Raw genomic sequence first — 22,903 nt, forward strand, 5'->3', positions numbered from 1 at the left:
AACATTTAAGTGTGGAAAACATGCAAAAAAGTAAGAAATCAGGAAGGGGGCAAACACTTTTTCACACCACTGTATATCTCCATGGCTCACGGCCATGAACTAAGGAGGTATAAATTGGGCAATAGGCCCTATACTCAACCTTTAGTCAACTTATTACTACAACAAAAAAATCCCACTTAGTACTACTAAAAAGGTTTTCTGGCTAAAATGTAATGTACAGTAGGCTATGCCCTCACATTGCACCTATCATATTTCTGGTCTCATCCTCCTCCTCCTCCTCACGACTGGGGTTAGTCTGTCCCTCAGCTTCATTGTCCTTGGGACTGGGAGCACCACCTAAAGTTAATTGCATGCATCCACAGGAAGAAAGCAAGCACATATTGTGGGGCGTCGGTAGCTTAGTGGATAGAGCAGACGCCCCATATACAAGGCTGTTGCCGCAGCGGCCCGGGTTCGACTCCAGCCTCCAGCCTGTGGCCCTCTGCTGCATGTCATTCCCTCTCTCTCTCCCCCTTCACACTTAGGCTGTCCTATCACTTAAAGGCAAAAATGCCCCAAAAAATATCTTTAAAAAAATATATATATATTTTCTTTTAGTACATGTTTAAATTATGACTTAACCTTCCGGTCCCCCTCGGAACAGAAAACGTCCTTTTTAAGTGATTTTTCAGTTTTTATTTTTTGATAACTTTGGCTGTGTTCATGCATATAGCATGACATTTGGTCAGAAACCTTATTTTTGGTGATATTTTGAAATTTTAAAGCTGCTCCTAAATCAGGCCTAAAATACACAAATGGCAACCTTGTACGACACCTCGCCCTCTCAGACGAAAACCGTCCCCATTGTAACCCATTAAAACGACATTTTTTGATTCCCCTTCAATGTACATAAAAAACGTCATTTTTTTCTATCTCTGGCAGTCAGGTTGGTTAGAGAGACCTAAAAAACAGATGGGGTCAATTTCCATTTTTGGGCCCCTGCTGTCTTTTCAATACAATTCCTGGTTTGGCCACTTGAAGCACTATAGGCCCCTAACAGGGAGGGCAAATGCAGAGTAGATCAAAAAATGGTCTTGCTGTGCTCATAAGGATGTGACAGTGTGGTCTGTATAAAAAATATTGCAATATTAGTTTGTGTGTGTGTGCGTGTACATGGACACAAAATACACAATGTCAAATCCCTATGTGAAAATATAGCTAGCTAAATGTAAAACCATAAATTCCGTATTTGTTCATCACATCCTTAGAAACATGAATTTGATGATATTAGTCATGCATTCCAGAGTTAGGGGATCAAAATGGAAGTTTTTACTAAAATCCAGCTGAATCATACATTTTCTCCTGCTTCCCCAGCACAGCAAACACACACTAAATAATAAGCAGTAAAATTGCCTGTATTTTTCTCCTATTTTTTCATTATTGAGGTTTGCGAGCCATTGTTGCAAAAAGAAATTAAAATAAATGCTAGGTTAGTGTTGATATGGATGTCTGGGGGCTGTGGCTGTATAAATACTAAAAAAATATTGTGTGTCTGTGTGTGTGAGCATGTGCATGTGTGTAATTGTGTAGCTAAAAATTGCAAATTATGAGCTGCAGGTTGCTGCAAGGTTACATTACTGTTTTCTCCATCTCTCTCTCTCTCTCTCTCTTTCTCTCTCTCTCTCTCTCTCTCTCTCTCTCTCTCTCTCTCTCTCTCTCATACATACACACACACACACACACACACACACACACACACACACACACACACACAATGAATATTTGGTATGTATAATCCAAGTAGGAGTTGGTTAAAAGATTTAAGCAAAAAAAGTAGAAAAAAATATTAATATTTAATATTTTTATGGTTGTTTTTCAACAAGGACGAAAAACGTCCCGAAGGGGAAAGGTGTCAGTGTTTATTGAAAAATTGAAACTGCACAAAAAAATAATAATGCATCAAAATTGGTGTGTTTATTAATCATTCACATATCCCAGACTGTGATAATTAGAAAAAAAAATCCATCCAACATTTATTATATAGAAAGTAATTCATAATTCTTTTTTTTTCATAAAAGTAACAGTGACTTCATGTAAAGAAAATGGCATATAAAGGGTTAAAAATCCTCAAAATGAATGAATATTTGATATGTATAATCTGAGTAGGAGTTGGTTAAAAGATTTAAGCAAAAAAAAAAAAGTAGAAAAAAATATTAATATTTAATATTTTTAGGATTGTTTTTCAACAACGACGAAAAACGTCCTGGAGGGGACAGGTGTGATTTTTTACAAGGGAGACCGGAGGGTTAATGCAATACCTAGTAGGCTAGTTGGCCTCTTGAACTGGAAACCTAGAAGAAATACGCAATTTGCCAAAGCCAACCTTGCACATTAGGGCCGTTTCATAGATGACGCACGCAACGCAAGCAAGCGACGCACTACCTTTCATAATCAAAACATTGAACGCAAGCGATACGGGCGACACTTGAAATGCAATACATCGCTTGCGCAGTAGGGGGTAGCAGAGTCACCGGTACATTACGGGTGAACATAACATAAAAATGACAATACCTGCTTTATAACATGTAGGCCTTTTTGGTTCAATATTTTCTTATCTTCAGACAAAAGAATGTAGGAGATGTATCTTTTACCTGCTTGACAGTTTTGACTGTGACTCCAGTCTTTCTCAGAAGTGTCATCCGACGTGTTGCTGACGTGTCATTTATCAGCTGACCGGCCCAACAGAGGGGAGGGAATCCCAGGTGTGCATGGGATTGCCTCCTCCGGAGACCACAACCCCCTGTTAGACGGTCTCTGGAGGAGGGAATCCCAGGTGTGCATGGGATTCCCTTCTCCAGAGACCATCCAACAGTGGGGGTGTGGCCGGCCCAACAGATTCTGATAGGTCTGTTGGCAGCTGATAAATGACACGTCAGCAACACGTCGGATGACACTTCTGAGGAAGACTGGAGTCACAGTTGAAACTGTCAAGCAGGTAAAAGATAGGCTACATCTACATTTTTTTTGTCTGAAGATAAGAAAATATTGAACAAATTTTAAAAAAGAAGACAAAATGAACCTAATCAATCTAACTTGTAGGCCTGACTGCATATCAGCCTAACCATAATTTACAAAGGTTCGTGGTGTAGCATCAGTTGTTTGATGTCGCGCATCAATATAGTGCTCTGTTCCTGTGGGAGACCTTTCTCTGGCAAGTGCTTTCACCATACGCATTGTGTACTCCGGGGCCATCTACTACCACCAGGATGTATATGAGAAGTGAATGAGCACATTGATTTTCTAGCCTTGGTACTCTCTTCCAGGGCACGTAGGGTACTACTGAGATCTATTTTAATTTTGGTAACAGCATAGTGTGCGTATGGCATTTCATCAATCATAGTGGGCCGCTATGGCCAAAAAATATCGCGATCCGACAATTCCAGCCGCTCACGTGCGCCCCGCTATAGTTACAGTGGACACGGGACTGAGCGAGTCCGTGCCGCGGCCGAATCGCGCATGCAACGGATCCAGTGGACATCCAGTATGCGGTCCGGTCAAGCCACACAGTGGGCTAAACGGGCGTGACAGAGTGACAGTCATGCCAGATGCATGAGAGTTGGCAACCCTGCCGTAGTCGGCTGACTGTGAGACTAGAGCTGTGCAATCAAAGCGCAAATATGGATTGCGCACCAGTCAGAGAGTAGTTTTCCACAGAAACATTTGGGTGTACTCCATTTCACTCAAGCGGTACGCCGGTCAGGCGGAGTCTGGCTCTCTCCTCTCCCCTCCCCTCTCTGAAGTCTGGCTGCAAACTTCAACTCCGCCCACCCGGCACGCCGGCTGTTTGAGATTAATTTAAAATACTCAGCTGCCAGCCTTTTTTCCAGCTTTCGTCGCTGGCGTGAGAATTGGTTGGGCAGAGTGAGACCATGAGATGGAAGGTGAATGCGTGTGTCACACGGAAGATGCGTGAGAGTTGGCAACCCTGCTTAGCTACCGAAGCTATTTCTAGTGGTACCCTCCACGCGCACACACACACACACACACACACACACACACACACACACACAGACTCTCTTAATCACGATCAAAGTCAACGTCTCTGAGTGTCACAGTTACACACTAAGGTTCTGCTAAAATATACTACTGTTATCTGGGTGTTCATTATACTCAGCTTACCTGTAGGAAATTTAGAAACATGACTGGCTGCTAGTTGAAGCACGACCTTCATCTCTGTAGCTAAAGTTGCTAGCCTAATTATTACTGACTGAATGAACTGAGTACACCTCTTCTGATTAACTGTAACATTACCGTCATTATCATAAACATCAAAATTTAGAACACACAGTCACATTTTAGAACTTTGTAAGGCCATCATGTACATGATTAGCTGAGTTGCTAGTGTTAGCTATCGCAAAGAACTAGAACTAGCTGAAAATCAACAAGCTAGCCTAAAGCCTACTTAAACAAACTAACTTACCACAGGGGCAGAAACAGATGAAACATCGTCTTCAGAGTCCCAAAGCCAAGTGTCGCATCCTACTCCAACTGGAGCGGCACTGGAGGAGCTTGCATCAGTTTTTCAACCATCTCAGCATTGCTAGGTTCTGTGCTCTGATGTGGAGCATAGGTGGCGAGTGGCACCCAGCGTGACCGTCATGCAGTGAGTTGAGCTCCGTGTGTGTGCATGCTCGCGCGTGTGGAGCCAGATCAGGTGCAGCAAAAGCCACTGTATTTTTGCTGTTCATAAGTTTTTATTGAAATTATTCAAACGACAAAAGCGACGTTCAGATATCCATACGTAATGACGTTGTAAATAACACCCATTTCGATATTGCTTTGACTTTTTTTTTTGCTAACCCGGAATTGTCCCAGACACATCATCTCTGTGTCCCATTAGCAATTTTTATAGTCTCCGGGATGTTGGGACACCGTTAGTTTCGAGCCCTGAGAGCATATTAATAATTTATTAACGTTTATACGACACTGTTCCCACTTTAGATCTGGTAGCTGCAAAGGATCATTATTAACTAATTGATAATTCATTTAATCTGATAGGGTCTTATAGTGTCTTATAAACCGGTAATAAATGTGGTTATCATTCTAGAATTAACCCTTATAAATCATAATTAATGTAAATAGACATCTTATTAATATTTAGGATAGCTTTATAAACTGTTATCAAGTTTCTATTAAGTGCTTATAATGCTCCTATATGCAATAATAACTGTGTTAATTATGCTCTAATCAACACTTATATAGTCTTATTAATGGTAATAAACATCTTATTCTGTCTTATAAGTGCTCATTAACTGTTAATTGGTGCTTATTAAGCATTATGCTTATTACATTACCTTAATATAAAGTGTTACCGGAAATTGTACTATCTGATTTATCTGAATGGGATCCATTTGAAGTTGTTAAAAAATTAGTAATTAAAAAATAATCTTTAGAATAATCAAAATTAAAAAAATCATGGTTAGATTAATCGGTAAAAAAATAATAATTAGGTGCAGCCTTACTGCAGGTGAACTCACCACATCTCCACCACCCCCAGACACACCCTCCTCAAGTCTTTTTTTTTTTTTTCTTTTTTCTTGGACACTTTTTAGGATTTCATGATCCATAGCTTCCATCATATACTTAGCTAATGCTCTGTTGCTATGATCTCTGCCACCTTCCTGCTTCCGTTACCTCTGGTTGGTTGGTATAAAACGAACTGCCTCCAGTATGTCAGCACAGAAAGGTTGCCACAGACACAACACACCACAACTTCGGTATAGTGCGAATTACAGAGAGCTTTCTCTGGCAGCTAAAGTCATAATTAGCATTGTGTGAACTCCTTTGACAATGGAACAGACAGGTTCTAGAGTTTCTTTGTAGTATGTTTCCTGTTTTATTTTGTTACTCACCTCTCCTTTCGTTGCTGTCAGTTTCACTCCCTACCTTTGTGATTCAGTACATTTACATGACATTAAAGAAAATGGATTTATTGTGTCAGTCTGACTAAAACCAGACCTTTAAAATACATGTTAACATATTAGTCCAACTGAAATCGTACTCAACCAATATTCTCAAAGTCAGACTAACACACCCAGATAATGTGTTTGGGAGTCGAATTCCTCCTGCATGTAAACAGTCGATGAGACCCAAACTGGCCTAGGTGCTCTGCGCATGCTCCACAGTTTCCACCCCGAACTTTGACCCGGAAGTCAAATAGCATTAAATGTGCAACAGAAGAAGCCAGTAACAACATGGAGAAATCTACATTCAGAGCCATGCATTTTTGGACAGACGAGTAGACACAGTTCAATGCTGTGTCAGCTGAAAGAGTTAAATATTCAACAGCATGTACAAATGTACAGAGCTGTAAAGTTGTCCACCATGGTACCAGTTTGCTACTAGGTGATCGTTGCTAACTTGTTTGTCGATTGTTTGGCCCGTGATGTAATTGGTCAACAGGAAAAAGGTCCAATACTAACAAGCTGAAAGGGGGCATATCGCCAGCTTTCACTGTGGAGTCAAAAATACTTCAGTCGATAAATTGATTCCCCTCCTGAGCTTGTATACTGGGACAGGACAGTAGTCCAGTCAAATGGTTTAGTCAAGCTACAACCGTAGCTCCACTTAACTGTGCATGAAAATGTACTGAGTGTACTGTCTACCCCAGTCTGATTAAAGTTTCACCTATCCCTCATTATTCTTGTTTTCACCTGTCCCTCATTATTACCCTAATTCCCTTGTGTATTTGTTCTGTGTGTATTCCCTGTTTTCATGTCAGGTCGTCTCTGTTCCATGTGTCCAGCGTTCAGCCCAGTGTTCTCTATGTTCTATACTGTTTTTGCCTTCATGGGGCTTTGTGAAATTAACTTTCGCCTGTTATAAGTTTTAGATACAGAGAAACTCCCGTCAGTGAGACAGGATGAAAACCAGTCTAATACTATGCCTGAGATGCCAACACAATCATGTAACTTCTTGATAAGGATAGGATTGTCTACTGTGTCAAAGGCAGAGCTGAGGTCAAGAAGCACTAACACATATGTAATTTATTACTTTATGAATTCCTTTAACACAAATAACGCAATTACAATTCACTGAAATTTAAACAGGATTGTTACTTATTACTTTTGTCTTGTTCATAGCAGCACAAACAGCCTATTCCCCAGATTTTTTCCCCCTGTCATTATCTTCTGTCACCTATAGTGCTGCACAGGTCAGGTGAGTGGCGCCAAGTCCCTCTGTTGTGTGTGTGTGTGTGTGTGTGTGTGTGTGTGTGTGTGTGTGTGTGTGTGTGTATGTCCACTTGACAGAGAGAGAGGCTCAGAGTTAGGGGAAAAGAAGGTAGAAGGTGGATGTTATTAATAACTTAACATTACTCAGAACATTGCGCAGGTCGACCATCACTTGTCACCTAACCTTATGGCGGCGCAATAAATGGCCTGATTCAGTCATTCAGCATTAGTCTGTCTGACGGTTCAGGCAATGTGAACTTCCTCTCCTGGAAATATGGACATTATTTTTCCCTCCAGATCAACTCAAGTTAGGCTTGTAGTAGTAAGTTTTGTTATGTACAGGATTTGAATTACTGTTTAGGTTACAAAGGATAAACCTCAATGTGTCTTTTTTTTGTAAATAGCTTTTATAACCTTTATTTTATTAGGCCTGCGGTAATAAGAAATTACAGTCAAATGTCTCAGAAATAGCTGTTGTTTTATTGAACTCTGTCAAAAGAGTAAAACTGATTTGTGTTGCTTGATTTGAAGGGCTGACAGGCTACATTAAATATACCTTTTTAATTAATTAATAGATTAAAACATCTATTGTGTTTGATGTTACTTTTCTTCAGAGTGATAGTGAGTACAGTCATTTATGAAATCTGACAGTTGTCTTGTCCCCCTGTCTTTCACAGCAACACTAAAACAATATAGTGTGCATTAATAAAACAACTGAAGCAGATATTTTAAAGTAATGCAAGGTTGACTCTTATCAGTTCCTAATTACTTTCATCAGTTTCTAATTACTTCATGCAGTAAGTGGTTAAGTAATTCAGTTAAACTAAAAAGAATCAACTAGTATCTGTAACAAATTACTAATTTTCAGAACTTCCACATGTGCTTACTTGGTTTCTTCTGTAGCTTTTCGTGGTACAGTGTTACTGCTATGTTAGATTTAGACAAAAGTTCAAAATGTTTTAGTCAACGAAAATTCATGACATTTTAGTCAACTTTAATCATTATATTTTCTATGTGTTTTCTTATCTTAAAACTAATCCAGTTGGGTTAATTAATGTATCAGAAATTAGAATCAAGGTGACAGGTTGTATAAGAATTTCATTTAGAAATGTTTTCTACAGCTACAAATAATTTCTGCACACTTACAAACTATCATTTCTCCTGCAGTTTTTGACAGGTTTAAGGGGTGATTTATGAGCACACACTTACCGATCATCATTTGAAAGGCTCAACATTTCTCTATTTATGCTCTCAAAAACTTTGACACCACAAAGAACTAATTTGAGACAACTAGGATTTGTACTCAGGTTCAATGTAGACTTAGACTTATCCATATCACTAATGACTTTACTGTTGTTCTTTTATCTCAGACATGTGTTAGGATGTTACATACCTTGACATGTTTCGGCGGAAACTTCCACCTTCCTCAGAAGTGTCACTTGGTGGTGGTTGTGACGCATCCCTGTTCATTGCCCCTGGGCCCAGCGGGGCATACATGCTCTCCCACACCTGGAGCAGCGTCCTTGAGAGGCGGCAGACAGACAACAGGTGGCGTGACCATCCTGTCACGCCTCCCTAATATCAGCTGATTGACAGATCAGCTGATAAAGACGCGTCACAACCAACACCAAGTGACACTTCTGAGGAAGGTTGAAGTTTCCGCCGAAACATGTCAAGGTAAGTAACATCCTTACACATGTCTGAGATAAAAGAACAACTAAAGTCATTATCAGATACTGAAGACATAATGAACACCATTGAACTTATCCATATCACTGTTAAAAAGCAGAAAAATAACTTAATTAGAACCTGATTTTTTTCTTAATCTGCACTGTTAGACTGTAGGTTTAAACTTGTGTCCTCTCAGAGAGTTGGTGATTAAAACAAAACTTTCAGCTGTCTGTGAAAACTGAGTTTAGACTGTTTATTTACAGCACAGCTACACTCACAGTTGACTGAGCCTCTTACCTGCCTGTCAAACCATAACCTCAAACCATAAACCTTCCCGAGACTGTCCACTCTGATAAGATGCTCACTCTCCATCAACTTTCTGCTCTCACCAAAGGCTCAAGCTATGTTCCTACATATATGACAGAGTCTTTCAAGGTGAAAATGGATTGAACTGAAACATATGCTTGGCAACTCTGATATAAAAAGGTCTGATAAATTTGTATATAAGCCTGAAAGCATATTTATGGCTTATGGCTTAGATACCTCTCGTTCAAATTTTTTGTAGGTTAGTTGAGCAAAAAACCCTTGACTTAAGTCCCATGTCCACCAAAGCATTTTTTTCCAAGCAGGAAATGCCAGGCGCTCCTCAGGCATTGCCCAGCTGGGAGCGTTTAAGAGACGCAACCTTTTTTCAGCTGTGACACTTTAGTTGCGTCTGTTTGCTATAATATGGAATATCCATGGAGGTTAAGATGTCCGTGTTACGTGCCTGCGTGTTTTGTGTTTTTCCCTGTCTTTTTTCCAGCATACAGCTGATCTCCATCACTCATCAGCGTAAGGATATATATGAATGGAGGAGGAGTAATGCCGGTGCCAGTGGGCCAAGAGGCTGTGATGGAGTTGTCATTAAGACGTGGGTAACAGTTGAGAGCTTCGACATAGTGTTGTGATATTTAGTTGGCTGTGATTAATCTCTTCTTTTTGTGTGTTTCCCTGATAGGCGATCCGGTTCCCTTTTGGAGCTCATTTTTCATTGGTGGTCCTTGTTTGCACATTTTTGTTGTAAATAAACTTCCTTTAAACCGGCCATTTGTTTGGCTGCCTTTTCCTTCTTTTGAAAGATCCCTCTATTTCATGGTGTTATTCCCCCATCCTCTAGACCTCAGACGGGGACATACCATATTTGGGGGCTCATCCGGGAGCTTTCAAAAAGGAAAAAAAAAAGGTGAGTAAAATTAAATAGTGTCGGCGGTCTGCGCGGTCAGGTGTGACGTCAGCTCAGTCCTCCTTCGGGCACTCGTTTTTTTGTTTTAGTTTGTTGTTTTCGGAGCAAATCCTGGGCAGAGGTTTAATATCTCTGGCGGGGGTAGGCGTTCAGGACGGTCGCTGTTTTGCTGCCTTTCAAGTCGCGCCGAACCCGGCAAGCTCCAGAAGACAGGTAGGTTAAAGATTTTGTTAGGCAGGATTCTGGGGTTAGTTTATAGGTTGAGACTGATTATAGTGTGTGTGTGTTGCTGTGTCAAACCTACCGAGTTAAGTTGAAAGTGTTGTTTGTAGCTTTGGCTGCAGTGGTAGCCGCGGTTAGCTCCGATAGTTAGCCGTTAGCTCCGTGGGTGCTGGTTGCGTGTTAGTAGTGTGTTTTTTCTTCTTGGTGAGTATGGCAGCCTTTTACTTACCTGGATTTGTGGCTAACCCCAAGCTCAGCGAACTCATGAGCTTGTGTTCGATTGCTCAGTATTACAATGTTAGTGTTGCAGGCTCCTTAAGAAAGCAAGAGCTGAAAGCAGCTTTGTTGGAGAGTCTGGTGGAAAAAGGTGGAAAAGGTGTGTTACACCTGTCGGTAGCTGAGGAGCACCCCAATCGGTGGTCTAGAGTGATGCTCCAGCGTTATCCAGCGCTTCTGGTCACTCTGATTCTCCAGTGGGTGGGGAGGCAGCCGAGCCGCAGCCGGTTAGTGGTACTGCGGTAGACCGAGGTGACGAGGTGGAGAAACCATTCACTCTTCCTCAGTATGATCCACTCTGCTCACTCTTCTTTTGGTTCCAGATTAGATGCTGGAGTTAAGGTGTGCCTAGCTCGCCTACAGCTGGAGAGAGAGAAGCAGGAGCACGAGTTTCAGCTGCGCAAGGAGATAGAGCTGAAGAAGTTGGAGGCAGAAACAGCCATTAAACTGCGTCAGTTGGAAATACAGGCGAGCTTAGCCCCTGCTGCTGTTAGTGTGCAGTCACGGTCTGGTCCAGAAGCAACATTTGATGTCAGCAAGCACATTTCTTTGGTCCTTGTTTTTCGTGAGTCTGAGGTTGAGTCCTATTTTGGTGAACACACTGTGGCTGCTCTGCACTGGCCAAGGGATGTGTGGGCTATACTCTTACAATGTAAGTTGTCCGGTAAGGCTCAGGAGGCTTGTCCTTCTCTTTCAGTTGAAGATAAATTTAATTATGATATGGTTAAAGGTGCTATCTTGCTTGTTTATGAGCTTGTGCCTGAAGCCTATAGGCAGTGTTTCTGCACCCTTAGAAAGGTGTCAGGGCAGACGTACGCTGACTTTGCTAGGAAGAAGCGTGTTATATTTGATCGATCGTGTGCCTCATGTAAAGCTGATGATCACAAAGCTGTATGTAAGCTTATGCTCTTAAAGGAGTTTAAAAATTGCCTCCCTGAACGTGTCGTGGTGTATCTAAATGAACAGAAGGTGAGTACTCTGCAGCAGACTGTGTCTCTGGCAGATGAGTTTGCGCTCACGCATAAGGCTATATTTATGAAGCGTGACTCTTCTGCTCAGGAATCCAGTGAGTTTAAAGACACCCCTAACCCTGTGCCCGTTAAAGTTTAAGTTAAGTTTAAGTTTAAGTTTTAAGTTTTAAAGCTGCTAAGGCTGAGAGGTTGTGCTTTTATTGTAACAAGCATGGTCATTTGGTAGCTGACTGTGCGGCTTTGAAACAGCGACAGCAGGCTGCTGTGACCAGGAAACCAAAAGGGGTAGGACTGATCAAAACTGTGGCTCCTGTGTACAGTGAACAGCTTGTGGCTGCCAAAGAGCCAGATGTGTGTTTTAAACCCTTCATTTTTGACGGGTTTGTGTCTCTCACAGGACTAGCTGAAGATCAGCGCCTGGTCAAGATGCTGCGGGACACTGCATGTTCAAGTCCCTCATCCTCTCCAGTGTCCTGCCTTTGGATGAGAAGTCTGCCTGTGAGGCAAGCGCTGTGGTGAGGGAGATTGAGATGGGTTTTGTGCCAGCTCCCGTTCATCGTATCCATGTGCAGTCCAAGTTAGCAACTGGTTTCTATCAGGTCGCTGTGCGCTCGCATTTCCCTATTGATGGTGTTGAGTTCATTATGGGAAATGATATAGCAGGAGGTAACGTTTATCCGGTCCCTGAAGTGGTGGATGTTCCTATTCTTGAAGATGACGATGACAGTCTAGCCCGAAATCCCCCAACAGTGTTCACTGCCTGTGTTTTGACTAGTGCTCAGGCCCGTAAGCAGGCTGAGGATGTTAACTTGTCTGAGTTTTTTTTCCCCATCTGTGCTGTCTGAAGACAGTTTACCCTCTGTTGTCTTGAATGTTGATGTGAAAGAGGCTGTGCTAGAGTCTGTCCCTGCTCCAGCAGTTTCACTTCCGCTGACGCATGGAGCACTCATCAGTGCTCAGAAAAGTGACCAGTTTCTAGCGAAGTGTCGTGCTTCAGCAGTGGATTGTATCAGTAAGTGTACTGACAATCATTTCTTTATGGATAATGGTATGTTGTTGTAACCCCTTAGTGCATTTTGTTCATCTGGCGGCTGGGGTGTTAGGGATGGGAGAAAAGAAAAAAAGAAGAGGTTTCCTTCCTGATCAGGTACTATTACATTTTCTGTTGTTAGATTTTAGATTTTGGTTTATACCTTTTAACTCTTGTAACCTTTGTACCTCAAAACTTGCCTTGTTTTATGGATATGAAAGAAACAATGAAAAGTATAATGATAAAAAACATTGAAAGTTACCTAATGAGGTCATTATGGCCTCCTTAGATGTGGAAAGCCTCTACACTAATATCTTCCATGGCAGAGGACTTGAGGCTCCTGAGTATTATCTGAAAGGCCACACTGAGAAGGCACTACCACCAAGTATATTTATTTGTGAGCTGGCTGCTTGTCCTTAACCTGAAATATTGATCCTTCATTTGGCATGTATTTTTACAACTCAAATGTACATCAATGGGTTCAACTTTTGTTCCTAAATATGCTAATTTATATGTGGGGTTTGATGATTATGATGATATAAACAATAGCTGTATTTGTTGTTGTTTAGGGATTTACTCATGAGACCTATCGTTGGAAAACCACGCTCCTCACAATGCCATTAATGCTGACCATTTTAAGATTTAACCACCACAGCAGGTTTAATAAACGCTTCGGTCAGACAAACAACAAACAAACACTTATAACTCACATACAAAGTGTTATCATAAACCACAAAGTGCTATCATAAACCACAGATCCATATTATCAAGACCACATCACAGCTTCCACAACTCTTATACATTCTCAAAGGTCCAGGTGATCTAAATCCTGCAAAATATTTGGTCCAAAACACATTATTACATCCACAGATATCTACTAACTGCTGTTGCATCATATCAGACCTTCATATTTGGCCACATAATTTCAATGTCCTGCTAGTACATAAGCCATTTCAGCAGGACCTCAAAATGGTGGCTAAACTCCTGACCCTTTGATTGACACCTCACTTGAGCCAATAGGAGCTTCCAAGGCTGTTTCTGGTCTCGACAGCCAACCAGAGCCTGAGCTGGAGGAGCACATTTCCTATACTTTAGAGGTATTTAAAAGGCTAGCAATTGGCCCCGAGGCCACCAGAGGCTTATGGGACTTGTATTCAATGACACTCTGAAGTGCCATATCAGTTTTTAACCCCTTATTGTCATCATAGATTATTAGAAATGTACAGAAAAGATACACAAATGGCTCCTCTGCTGTCTTAAGGAAAAAAAAAACTTTGAAAAACATGTGGAAAGTGGTCATTTTCTGTGAGATTATCTACTTTAAATTTGGACTATGTGAGGTGTCATGATATGATCCCACTGTGTTTTCCAGCTAATACCTCCAGTTCTGCAGCATGTTTTTTTTTAAGTGAACATAGAAAAACTTTTATTTCCTTGTATTAAATCTTCTATAACTCAATGACAGAAGCCCTTACAGTGATTCTGACTGTTGGGGTAAACAAATCATTACTTTTCAAATGAGACCATGCATGTACATGTATTAAAGATGGAACAAGAACAGCTTTCAATTTACCTTGGGTATGCCTTGGATAGGCATTTTAGGTGAATTGTACAGCAAGTTTATGTTAACACAGTTATGTTTTAACACTAACAGAGACCCCTACCTCCACAGAATTCTTAAATGGTTCCGATATCTAGGTGATATTGTTTGTATTTTTGAAGGGACTAATAATGTATTGAATGTATTCTCCTCAACAGAATCAATCCTCAGTTTAGGTTCTCAGTTGAATATTATCATAAACGTGTCTTTTTCAGATATGTGGATTGAATTATGCAATGGCAGCCTCATCACAACCTTATATCAAAAAGAAACTTAGAGGAATACATTTCTCCAAGTCAGCAGTGCTCATCCTAGAGCTCTAAAATATGGCCATCACTTTGATAGGCTCAGACGCATATTCCACTGTAATAAGGAATTTATCGATGACGCTGCTGCAACTAAAACATGTTTTCTGGACAGAGGCTTCACTGTACAGTTTATTAATGAGGCTTACCAAGTTGCTTTTTCTAAAACCTTCTCTGATCTTTTACAAAAACGTGCCAAAAAAAAGATAAAAGCTACTCTGTCTCCTGCATCACCACTTATACTCCTCAGACCATCCTTAACAACAGCAGGCTAAAACACTGGTTAGCACTGGCCTCTGATAGAGTGCCCCAGGAAATGTGTCCTAAAACCCAGAGATTAGTAAGCATTTTTCCACTCCTTTTTTACTCCATTTAGGCTTTAAAAATCATGAAAGTTGTGTTTATTTGTGAAGATTAAGTTGCTGAACAAAATGTGTTGTACATTTGTTTGCTACAACAACTTATTTTCTCGCAGTTACCCAGGAGCAAAAGTTAGGGACATTGTTGAGGTTCTTCCAGGACTAGTGAAGTCCATCCCTCCATCAATAACACGACTGGTTGTCCATGTGGACTGCAACGAGACAGCACGTCGCCAGTCTGAACAAACTAAAAGAGACTTTAACATCCTCTTCAAGCTACTAGCAAGTTGTGGTCTGTCGGTCTGGATCAGTGGTGTTCTGCCCATGTTGTTTCACAGCGCTGAACGCTTCAGTAGGCTCGTGGCTCTAAACTCCTGGCTTCACCTTGCTTGCAGTCAAACCAACTTCTGCTTCGTTGATAACTTCAACTTATTCTGGAACCACCGGTCTTTTTTCTGGTCAGACGGAGTCCACCCCAACAAGCTGGGCAGCTCGGTGTTAGCGGCTAACATACAGTATGCTATCCACACTGCCCCACGTTGACTCGTGTTTACACCACACGCCCCCCACTCTTCCTCTACGCCCTCCCACCACAGTGAAGACCTCACTACCGCCCCAACAGGCCACTACCTACACTGCACACTGCCCCCTCTTCTTCCATGTCCTCTCATTCTAATATCTCTTACATACCTGTCACTATTCATAATTCTATTCATGTTAGAATTACTACCAGGGTAAATCAGGTTTCTAATAAGAATAAGAGTAACCACCTTAACTTGTTAGCACCTGTAAAGCAATCTAGTAATCCCTGCCAGCCGCTGCAGAAAAGAATTAAGGCCGCAGAAAAGAATTAAGGCCGCACTGCTCAACGTAAGATCGTTAGCAAACAAATCTCTCCTGAGTAATGATGTTATTACTCAGTATAAGATGGACCTACTCCTCCTCACAGAGACCTGGCTTAATGGAAACAATAGTACAGTCGTTCTGCTAGAATCTGCTCCCCCTAATTTTAAATTCATTGATACCCCAAGAGAAAATAAAATAGGGGGAGGAGTTGCCATTCTTTTTTCTGATAGTCTGGAGGGTAAAAAAGTGAGCCTTGGAATGTTTTCCTCATTTGAATATCTTGCTGCTGTACTAAAAAGCACATGTAATGTATTGCTTCTTGTTATATATAGACCACCAAAATACTCCGCAGCTTTTCTTGAGGAATTTGCAGAACTACTGTCTTCTACTACTTCTACGAATTATAACCGCTTGCCCACAGCAGGAGATTTTAATGTTCATATAGATGTTGAGAATGACAGCCTTGCTAAAGGATTTCTGAACCTACTTGACACCTTCAGCCTATGTCAACATGTATCTGGGCCTACTCATGTCGATGGCGACACCCTACATCTTGTTATGAGGAGAGGTTTAGATGCATCATTTACAAAGGCCATTGATGTCACAATGTCAGACTATTCATGCATTTTCTTTAAACTCAATCTCCCCTTGGATATATCCTATAAATCTAAACTCATTAAGAACCGTTTTATTGGTGAAAGTACTAGCATTAGTTTTGTTGTCCTCTCCCAGTCTCTTGCCTGCCCCAGTAGACAACCTCCTACATGCCTTTGTAACTAAGACCACAGCCATATTAGACACTATTGCACCTGTTAAAACCAAGTTAATGTCTGGTAAAGACAGAGCTCCATGGAGAAACGCTGCCTCTGTCTCAGTGCTAAAAAGAGAGTGTCGCAAAGCTCAACGCCAATGGCGAAAATCCAAACTTCATGTTCATTTCGACTTTTACAAAGAAATATTAGTCTTACAATGTTGAATTAAATCGGGCCAGAAAACTCTTTTTTTCTGATACTATCAATAGGAATGCTCATGATGCACGCTTTCTTTTTGCCACTGTTGTTTTTTGACCTAAATTTGTGCTCTTCTTTAGTGACAAAATAAATAAAATCAGACATTCTATAATAGCAGAACCCAGCAGTAGAAGTAACATAATGTCTAAGTTTGAAACCATTAGTCTTAAGGGTCTTGAAGAAACAGTGTCTAAACTTAAAACCTCTACCTCCTGTTTGGATTTGCTTCCAACTAAATTTTTTGAATCTGTTTTTAGCTTCGTTGCTTCAGATCTACTACTAATAGTAAACAGTTCCCTTCAAACAGGCACCTTTCCAAAAGCCCTAAAAAGAGCTGTGGTTGTACCCCTACTGAAGAAGAATGGTCTTGACTCCTCTACACTGGGTAACTACCGCCCTATCTCAAATCTGCCATTTATAAGTAAAATAACAGAGAGAACTGTCTATAAACAACTCAGTGATTTTCTAACCAAAGGTAACCTGTTTGGCCGCTTTCAGTCTGGATTTCGACCAAATCATAGCACAGAGACTGCTCTTATTAAAGTCCTAAATGACATTCACCTCAGCACAAATGCAGGCAAAGTTTCTGTCCTTGTCCTATTGGACTTTAGCGCAGCATTTGACACCATCGACCATGACATACTCCTGGATAGACTTGAAAACTGGGTAGGCCTATCCGACACAGTACTACAATGGTTCAGATCCTATTACAAGATAGGGACTATTTTGTTTCCCTCGGCGGCTTTACATTTGATCGAGCAAGCATAAAGTGTGGTGTCCCCAAAGGGTCAATTTTGGGCCCACTCTTATTTAATTTATACTTCCATTAGGCAAAATTCTTAAAAAGAACAACAGCGCCTTTCATACCTATGCAGACAACACACAGATCTACATATCTCTCTCCCATGACAACATTGCACCAGTTAACTCCCTACTGGATTGCATGGAACAAATTAATAACTGGATGTGTCAAAACTTCTTGCAAATAAACAAAGACAAAACTGAGACTATTTATTTTGGAGCTAAGGAAAAAAGGACAGGTGTTAGTGTCCAGCTCAAAGCGCACTCACTAAATTGTAAAGGGGCCTCATGTACAAAGACTTGCGTGGATTTCCTACTGAAACATGGCGTACACTTAAATCCAGAAAACGTCATACGCACAAAAATATCCAGATGTATGAATTGAATCCATGATTTCCTTTGTACATCCCAATCAACATGGAATTGAGTGCACTTGTTGGAGTACCCGACCCTTCCCCGTCCACGCCCCCATTTAAATATGCAAATCATATTTAAATGGGCCCTGCACCTGAGATTCCCCTCTCTGCACGATCAGAAAACTAAAACAAAAGAATGAGTAAGACGGGAAAAAAGAAAAACTTCACAGAATGCGAATGGGAGACGCTACTCACTGAAGTGGAGGCGCGCAAAAATGTACTTTTTGGCACGCTGTCCTCCGGCATCAATACTAAACGCAGGAGGAGTGAGTGGGAGAGTGTGTGAGGCTGTCAATGCTGTGGGGTCAGAAAAGTGTACACACGCAAAATTAAAAAAGAAGTGGTCCGACATTAACGTGGACGTAAAGCGGAGGACGGTTGCCCACCGCCAAAGTGTGCCCAAAACAGGTGGGGGGACAGGAGAGGAGGAGCTCATCCCGTTTGAACAGAGAGTCACTGCAATTGTGGGTGACACTGCTCTCTCAGGGGTGGTGGGGGCACATGTGGGTGACTCGAATTACCCCCAAGGTAAATACCTATACATTTGTGTAACTTACAACAAATGTGTTCATACAGGGCATACAATAGCCTGCTCACAGCTCTATAAGATAGAGGTTCATGCATAAATGTTCATGAATGAATGCAGAAGTGCGCCGGGGAAAAGGTGAGGCTGACTAAGAAATGTCACACTTTACGCACAGGTTTATTGACATGAGTACTTTACACACAGAGACAATCAGGGGCTTGTTAGAAAGCTCTGAAGCTGTAGTTTAACCAGCAAAAAACAGCAAGTCACTAACTTTAACCACTGACTAGTACTGATGCTGTGAAGACAGGATAATATTTGGGGGCGCACATGCTCAATGCACATCAGGGGGATTAATATCAGGACAATTAAACGAATAAATTATTTACTCCCCAAGAAGCCACCCATCATGCATACAATGCCAGCTTGTAGTCTGTTCCCAACCATGCTGTTACTCAGAATGTATGAATCATGCGTTGAACCTCGCCACAATGTTGGTTAATTGCCTTTGCGCATGATCTGTACATTGATCGAATGAAAATGCTCCCTGTTAACCTCAACAAATTAATCCTGTGATGGCGCTTTTATAATGTGTATTATAGATATAGTTTCTCGAGATGGCATAGCTCTGGCCTCAAGCACTACCATAAGAAACCTCAGAGTAATATTTGACCAAGAATTGTCTTTTAATTCTCACTTAAAACAAATCTCACGGACTGCATTTTTTCATCTACGTAATATTGCGAAAATTAGGACCATCCTGACCCGAAAAGATGCAGAAAAATTGGTCCACGCTTTAGTTACCTCTAGGCTGGATTACTGTAACTCTCTAATATGAGGTAGCTCTAATAAGTCTTTAAAAACTCTCCAGCTAATTCAGAATGCAGTGGCACGTGTACTAACAGGAACTAAGAAACAAGATCATATTTTCCTGTTTTAGCTTCTCTGCACTGGCTCCCTGTAAAATCCAGAATTGAATTTAAAATCCTACTGTTAACTTATAAAGCTCCAAATGGTCAGGCTCAGTCATATCTTAGAGAGCTCATAGTGCCATATTATCCCACCAGAACACTGCGCTCTGAGAACGCAGGGTTNCTTCTCTCCTTCTCTCTCTCTCTCTCTCTCTCTCTCTCTCTCTCTCTCTCTCTCTCTCATGTCCTGCTACTGCATGTTGCTAACTCTGCCATACTGCATGTCACTAACTGGGCTTCTTCTCCGGAGCCTTTGTGCTCCACTTTCTCGCGGGTTAACTTATATCGCAGCGGTGCCTGGATAGTGTGACGTGTGTGGTTGTGCAGCCGCAGTGGTCCTACCAGATCCCAGCAAGCAATAGTCGTGATTTAAACGTATTGGCTATATTTAGCTCCGATTTAGTCTAGCTACATGTAACCCAAATCTAGCCGATTTGATTTTGAAATTGATTAAATGTCATTTTCGCCATTGCAGATGGCATGCGGTATGATATTCAATCACGTATGGAGAGTCAACAGTAATTAAAATATGTTTATCTCCATTTTTTGGACATGGTCTCTACATAGCCGTATTATTGATGACGTCTACACTTTGGCTATGGTTAGACGTCTACCAAATTTTCACTGACAGCCCAAATTCAGCCGTGATTTAGCGTAGACATCAGGTCTTCATGTAGACGGCTATTAGACGTTTTTTAAACCAAAAAATGCTTTCTGTCTCATTGTGTCATACGCATTATTGTTAATGTATTATGTTGATCTGTTCTGTATGACATCTATTGCACGTCTGTCTGTCCTGGAAGAGGGATCCCTCCTCAGTTGCTCTTCCTGAGGTTTTTACCATTTTTTTTCCCCCGTTAAAGGGTTTTTTTTTGGAGAGTTTTTCCTTATCCGCTGTGAGGGTCCTAAGGACAGAGGGATGTCGTATGCTGTAAAGCCCTGTGAGGCAAATTGTGATTTGTGATATTGGGCTTTATAAATAAAATTGATTGATTGTAGGGATGCACCGAATATTCGGTAACCGAATATATTCGGCCGAATATTGCAAAAAAACACACATTTGGTATTTGGTGGAATAAGTGAAAAGCAAGGCCGAATAATAGCGGAATGTTTTGATAACGCTATCAAACAGCGTGCGGTGACAGACAGAGTAAAATGTCGGCAGTGTAGTGATATTTTACTCCGTCCGTCACCGCAATTGCATTTGCGACTAAAAATAGTTTTGTGCGAGCAAAATAAATCATTCAGCACGCTGTGCAAGTACAGATTTCAACCAGCAGCAGAAACGAAAGGCAAATCCCGCCGGTTGTGGGTTGAACGGGGGTCACAGACACATACAGGAATGTATTCCTGTCAAATACGGCAGCCATAGTGCTCCACGGTGCAAGATAAGGCTTACCGGCGACGGAGGAGTCCGGCTCCAATAATGTCTTCTTCTTGGCGTCATGACTGCCCAAAAGTACCTGGACAGCCCAGCCATGGCAGCACACAGGTATGTGATGTGTCAGAGGAGAAACGAGCCGTTCACATTTCTTTCTTTGTGACAGGTAACGGTCCACAAACCTCACCGCACTTTAGGGACTGTTCTTTACTTATGAAGGGACTGTTCTTTACTTGTCAGGGGAGGAGGGTGGCTGGTTGTTTTTTATTTTATTTATTTATTTTATTTTGATCCCCCCTATGTTAATCACCTATTGATGCTGTTTTTGAAGTATGAATTAGTCAATAAGTAATTTATTCCATTGAAATATCATTGATGTATTATAGAAAAGTGATTTATCTTTTTATAAATGACAAAAGGCACATCTGCCTCATTTTCGCTGTGGTATCGTGATACTACTCAGAACCATGATGATTTCACTGGTATCGTACCGTGGGTCCCAATTTTGGTACTGTGACAACACTAATCTGGAGGGGGTTCATCTGCAAAAACTAATGAAAAACTAAACAACGGTATTCGGTACTCGGTATTCGGTATTCGGCCAAGCATTTAATTTTATTGGGCTTCGGCCACAAATTTTCATTTCGGTGCATCCCTAATTGATTGATTGATTGATTGAAAACCTGCACAGAACTTCTTTTAGAAAAGCAACTTGTGTCATGGTCCTATCAGAGAGACTATATATATATATATATATATATATATATATTCATTATCAGGCGGTCTGTGAGAATACTTTGCTCTTTATGAAAAATAAAAAATTGGCCTCCTCTTTGAAAAGCATCAATGAGTTAGAGAGGAGTTGGTTGGTATGGCCGGTTATTAATGAAATATTTACAATCAGGATGCCACATTGTCTTTTTGTTTGGAATTGTGAAAGTACTATTATTCCAAGTAACGCTACTTTAGTACTTTAACTTCTTACTTTTACATAGGTATTTTAACACTTTTCCCCACTTCTGCTTTTAATAAAGACAGAGTTGAACTAACAGTGAACATATTGTACTCTGAAATCCACTTGGGACATAGAACTAATTCTGGTATGGTCTTATCACTTACAGTAATGCCTATGCTGGCTCATATGACAATTCCACATATTGTGCATTGCATTAAATCAAATACCTGATGGTTGTTTTTTGACACTTGTGAATTTTATTTTTTTTTCCTGCAAATATCTAACTGTAATAGCAACAGAATGTCTTTAAAGTTAAAGCCCAAGAATGAGTAGCTCAGTCATCTGGTTAGTTTTGCAACACTGTATTTAAAATTGCGTGATCACTACTAAACAACACAAAGTCCATAGTGTGGAACCCTACCTGCAGAGAGGAGAGGAGGACCTCTAAGCCACTGCAGGAGCTCAGGGAAGCTGTCATACTTGGTCGACCTCGTTCTGTTGGACAGGAAGATAAACAGACAGGAAGGTAAACAAACTGTTAGATGGACAAATAAACAGGCAGACAGATGAACCAATAAACGGGCAGACTGAAAGGTAAACAAACTGTTAGGCAGACTGAGAAACAGACAGTCAGACCAATACACAAATGGACAAAGATAGGACAGGAGAACTCATACAGATGGAGATCATCAATCAGGGAGAGGCAGAGAGAAAATCCAAAGTGCGTCCTCACCAGTGTGTATATACGGTCACACACACATTAAACTAAAAGCATCTGTCGCTCTCGTTTTCTTCTGCACATCGAGACAGACGTGCACAGACAGCATTGCTGCTGTGTCTGAGGACAGACAAGCCACTCTGGCTTAATTTGGCTGGGAATACCCACCAGGGAGGGAGGGAGTGTGTGTGTGTGTGTGTGCGTGCGTGCGTGCGTGTGTGCCTGCGTGCGTGCGTGCGTGCGTGCGTGCGTGCGTGCGTGTGTCATTGTTGCATGCATGTAAGCTGAGTATGTGTTTGTATGTGTCCTCTGGAGAGAGTGTCTTTTTTACATCATCTTACTTCAGAAATTATAGTACAACTAAAGTGGAAAACTCACATTGGTTATGTGCTTTCTGTTGTAAAATACA

At 41.2% G+C, this 22,903-nt stretch overlaps 1 protein-coding gene across 1 annotated transcript in view; it reads right to left on the reverse strand.

Moving 5' to 3' along the window:
• Positions 1–22,636, reverse strand: part of LOC126408049 (cytosolic carboxypeptidase 4) — a 663,851-nt gene extending 641,215 nt beyond the window's left edge. The window contains exons 1-2 of the mRNA XM_050073404.1: positions 22,510–22,636; positions 22,198–22,271 (exon numbers count right to left, since the gene is read on the reverse strand). Coding sequence (XP_049929361.1) covers positions 22,198–22,254 — 57 coding nt within the window. The 5' untranslated portion in view covers positions 22,255–22,271; positions 22,510–22,636. The remainder of the gene's footprint in view (positions 1–22,197; positions 22,272–22,509) is intronic.
• Positions 22,637–22,903: the final 267 nt, after the last annotated feature.

Source organism: Epinephelus moara, chromosome 20, assembly GCF_006386435.1.
Source record: "Epinephelus moara isolate mb chromosome 20, YSFRI_EMoa_1.0, whole genome shotgun sequence".
Classification (NCBI taxonomy): Eukaryota; Metazoa; Chordata; class Actinopteri; order Perciformes; family Serranidae; genus Epinephelus; species Epinephelus moara.